At 35.5% G+C, this 4,974-nt stretch overlaps 1 protein-coding gene across 1 annotated transcript; it reads left to right on the plus strand.

The window, feature by feature from the left end:
- Positions 1-1,266: 1,266 nt before the first annotated feature.
- Positions 1,267-1,859, plus strand: LOC145013896 (histone H4). Its single transcript, XM_078972243.1, has one exon. It carries the CDS (start codon positions 1,353-1,355, stop codon positions 1,662-1,664), a length of 312 nt encoding a protein of 103 aa, XP_078828369.1. The 5' UTR covers positions 1,267-1,352; the 3' UTR covers positions 1,665-1,859.
- The last annotated feature ends 3,115 nt before the right edge of the window (positions 1,860-4,974 follow it).

Below are 4,974 nucleotides of genomic sequence, written 5' to 3' on the forward strand. Positions count from 1 at the left end.
TTAAGAGTTTATCTCTTCCAAACCAGCCCAAACTGTAACTACAGGAGATGTTCCCGATCCAACAAGTGTTGTGGATGATCCTCCTCCGAAGTTTACTAGTGAAGAAACTCCAAAGCCTCACTCTCTAATGAAGAACATTTCACTGATGTCATGTTCGATGAAGATAACACATCTGTTGATGCTCTTCCAATTCTTACAACCTTCAAGTCATTGTAGAGACCCACCTCTTCTAATCCGGTATGCGATTTCGGCCTTTCCCCATCCTCCTCGGAACAAGAAGAAGAAATACAAGTTGATGACAATGCTCAAGGCATTCAAGGAAATGAAGCTAAAACCAATCCAAGCAATCAAGGAAACAAAACCGATACATATGTCGTGAGCACATGTTAAATAGTATGTCGGATCCTTTGTTTGACATCTATCAAAATGAAGTGAGTGAAAAATCACTTTGGGAGGTTCTAGAATCAAAATACATATTTGAGAGTTTCTCTTTCAAGAAGTTATTACTTTGTGTTTTTTACAACTATAAAATGGTTGATTCTAGACCTATCATGGAACAATTCCAATAGTTGCAACGAATTTTGGGTCAATTGACACTCCATAAAATAAACATGGATTAATCCATTGTCGTGCCTAGTATGATTGACAAGTTGCCTCCCTAATGGAAAGATTTCAAGCATATATTAAAAAAAAAAAGAATTATCCATGGTTCAATTGGGGAGTCATCTGCATATCAAAGAGTCTATTCGTGTTCAGGAGAATGGTGATACACCCGACCCTCATGTTTGGTGACTTTTCCTATAACAACTTTTAAAACAGTGTGTCCCGCAGTGAAATCCCCGACTCTCAAACTCACGAGAGAGGATACTCCTATAAGGTCCACACAAACGTGTTTACCTACGATCAATGAACTTTTGATGTGACTATATAAACATTAGAATTGATTTACATGAATCACTTAGAATTGATTTTATTGTAATCATATTAATTAAAACAATATATTATATATTATGGGGGTGTTTTTGATATTTTTCTATCTTAATAGGGCATGAGCGTCACAAACAGCAACTAGCATGCCACGTCATCAATCCCTTATTCTAGCTAAACGATTTATAACCATCGATTATAACTTCATCAACGGTAACAAAACAAAACAGGTGAAGCACACGGATCGATATCTCCACCGTCGATCTTATCCAACAAAACCATCCCGCTTCCGCTTCAAACTCAAAATCCCCAAATTTCTCCCCCATTTATAAATCACTCCAATCCCGTTTTCCGACATTCAAGTCATATTCATCTCTCTACAGAAATCCGAAGCTTTTTCAGTTTGCGAAGTGATTATTCCAACAATGTCAGGACGTGGAAAGGGTGGAAAGGGTCTTGGCAAGGGAGGAGCAAAGCGTCATCGGAAAGTTCTCCGTGATAACATTCAGGGAATCACAAAGCCAGCTATCAGGAGGTTAGCGAGGAGGGGAGGTGTAAAGAGGATCAGTGGTCTGATCTATGAAGAAACCAGAGGTGTACTGAAAATATTTTTGGAAAATGTTATTCGTGATGCAGTTACATACACTGAGCATGCTCGAAGGAAGACTGTAACTGCAATGGATGTTGTCTACGCTCTGAAGAGGCAAGGAAGGACTCTTTACGGATTTGGAGGCTGAGACCCATAATGGATTCTTCATACCTTCTTATATCTATTTTCTCACCCTTTCATTTTGGTAGTGATTTCGTTTATCAAATTGTGACTGTGGATCTATCTACGAAATTTTCATCTTTTAGATCTGGTAGCTTTATGTAAATCGAATGTTTCAATCCTCAAAAAGGACAATATTAATTTGATCTACTGCTTTTTGTTACGATTTTGGTGTAAACTCTTATTTGATTAACAGAACATAGTTAGACTATTGCCGAGTTCATTTCAAAATTTGGTTGTCGTTGCTGTGTTATTTTTTCTGTATAAATCAACAATATATCAGCAATCGGATTTGGATGCTTTATCTTTTTGTAGCTTACATTCTATAGATATAAATGTAAATGCGAAGTATGTAATATACCGGCAATCGAAAACACGAATTTCACTTACTTCTGCCTATTGGCCACAATAATTTTTTGTCATACACAACAATTTATGTATTATAAAGTTGTACAATACAACACTTTAAAGCACAATAAATTTATGCATTATAAAGTTGTACAATACAACACTTTAAAGTATAAATTATTGTGTATGGAAAAAAGTGTTGCGTATCAATTAGTTCCATTAAGTTTAAGTTTTTGTGGCATTTCGAAATTGGGACGCATTTTAATTTGAGGATTTAAAAAATATCTTGTTTGGTACACTGCCCCTTGATGGTGGCGTGTTGAGATGTCGATTCTTAGACATTATTCTTTTGCCGAGGAAAGAGATGAGGGTTTAACCCTCCAATGGCTGGATTAACATTTAATTTTTATTATATTTTTAAAAATTCTATTCAAGTATAATTACCATTTTAGTTCTTAATATTTTTTACCCCACACGATCTCATTTTCTTCTCAAAAAATGTCTTCCTCATCTTCATCCTCTTGCGGTGAATTAGATTTTTTGCTTCAAACCGGAATAACCGTTGCTAAGTCGGTACAACATTAATTAGCCGAGGAAACGAGTTGTGCACATCGAAGACGAATAAGATATATAAAAAGAGATTGTCAATCAGCCCACTGTAGTTTGATGTGATTATTTCGATGAGCATGCCATTTTCAAATGTTAGTTTTTTTGACGTTGGTTCCGAATGTACAAATATTTGTTTTAGCGTATAGTAAATGACGTAACGGAAACATGCACATTTTTTCAACGTTAAGATGCACGAGGGACGGTCGGATTTCATCCTTCACAAAAAACAATGCACCGCTTTATAACGTTTTGACATTAACGTTTGGGTAAATTACACGAATGGTCCCTATGGTTTGGTGTAGTCTGCACGCTTGTTCCCTAAAACTTTTTTTTAACTCGGGCGATCCCTATTTCATTTTTTCGTTGCACGTTTGGTCCCTAGCAGACTTAAAAAGACTTTATTGACCCTGTATATTTCTTTTCTAATTAATTAATGTTTTTTAAATTATTTATTGGTTAAAGAAATTATTTAATAAGATAGGTGGTTCACGCCCTAACCCCCCACCCCGGTTGTCATCTCCGATGAGACCTCTGGCAACCAACCAGCCTTGTTCTTCCACAAATCCCAAATATGAAAACCAAACCTAACCATTTAAATCAAAATCCACAACCAAATAAATTAAGAACTTGCAAAAGACCAATCTGGGTTCTTAGATTCAAGTAATCAAAATCCATTCATCCCAAAAATGAATAATTTCTTCTACATATCATGAACAATTTCTTCTGCATGTCATCTTCTCCCAAAACCTTCTCCACGACCTTTTTTTTTCAGCGATGCATTTGGGTTCTTCAATTCATACAAGCAAACAACATCAATACCCGATTCATGGATCATATACCCTACTATAGCATACAACACAACTCAAAACAACCACAATAAGACCTAAATTCAACTGATTACCGCCTATTAGTCTCCTGAATTTCAGAAGAAGGATCGAATCAGATGAAGGAGATGAGTCTGGGTATATGAACAGTCTGAGATTTGACGAAGGAGACTAACAGCAGTAGGGGGGAGAAGGATGAGTATGCTAGTTTTGTTTTACAGAGGCATGATTTAGACGATCTTCTACTCTCGACTAGGAGAGGGCATCGAGAAGAGGTGGTGACAAGGGAATGGTTCTGACCGATTTTATTTCGATGGTAGTCCAAATTCCAAACAATGGAGAAATTAGAGGAGGAACTAGAAGGATTAAAGAGATAAGGAAGTGGGTCATGGATGGTTCTCGAAGTGAAGGTGGTATCACCGGTGATGTTGGTCCACCGCCATCTTCTTAGAAACCTTCGCTTTCGCCTTTGTCTGCTAGAGTGAAACCCCATTTGCTTGTTCGGAGAAGATGAAGTCATGATGTTCAAGGGTACAAGTGAAGGAAGCTAAGGTTGGGACCACATTATTTATGAAACATTTTTTAATAAATAAATAACAAATAAACAATAAAAAAGAAAAAAAGAAATATAAAAGGGTAATATAGTCTTTTTATCTTGGACAGGGACTAGGCGTGCAATAAAAATATAAAATAAGGATTGTCCGAGTTAAAAAAAATTGTTAAGGACCAAACACGTAAATTATCTAAACCATAGGGACCATCCGTGTAATTTACCCTTAACGTTTTAATAATTCACCAATATTAAAATAAATGTATAACGGTACCGTATCGGATTCCTCTTTTGATGTACGAGGAAGACATTACAGATTCTGTTACTACCTTGTGTGACATTTTCATATTTACAGTTATTTTAATTTTTTTATATATATGCTTATTTTAAAAATAGAGTATCTTTTTTGAAGAATATTATTGCGGAATTTGTCCCTAAAAATATGATAAATATATTATCAAAGTATTTTCGAAAATATATATATTTTATCTATATTAAAACACTGCGATGCTATCATCAATACAAAAACATAAGCATAAACAAACCTTACATTCATTTACACTAATGATTACATCTCATTTAATCTGGCAGTGTACTGTATCTTTACATCGATACCTGTGATACAAATGAATTGAGTGGGTTAGGTTGAAAAACCTGGTGAGTACATAGGGTTTTCAACCCACAACAATATAGTTAATTTGTTTCTTCACATACTTCATGTCCAACAATTAACATGATTACACATCCTCATTATCTCCTTTATTTTTAAGGACTACCCTAAGAATCATCTATTCTTTAATATTTATTTCTAAGGATTTTCTTAAGGAATAGGCACAAAGTACATCATTGCTACGGTTTATCTAACATCCACTAAGTCCATAGTTGCCGCAACGCCGACTCTAAATTCATTGAAATTATGGAAGGGCTTAGGGCCCTCAATCATAAGG

The sequence above is a fragment of the Lactuca saligna genome, chromosome 9 (genome assembly GCF_052625555.1).
Source record: "Lactuca saligna cultivar CGN05327 chromosome 9, ASM5262555v1, whole genome shotgun sequence".
Taxonomy (NCBI): domain Eukaryota; kingdom Viridiplantae; phylum Streptophyta; class Magnoliopsida; order Asterales; family Asteraceae; genus Lactuca; species Lactuca saligna.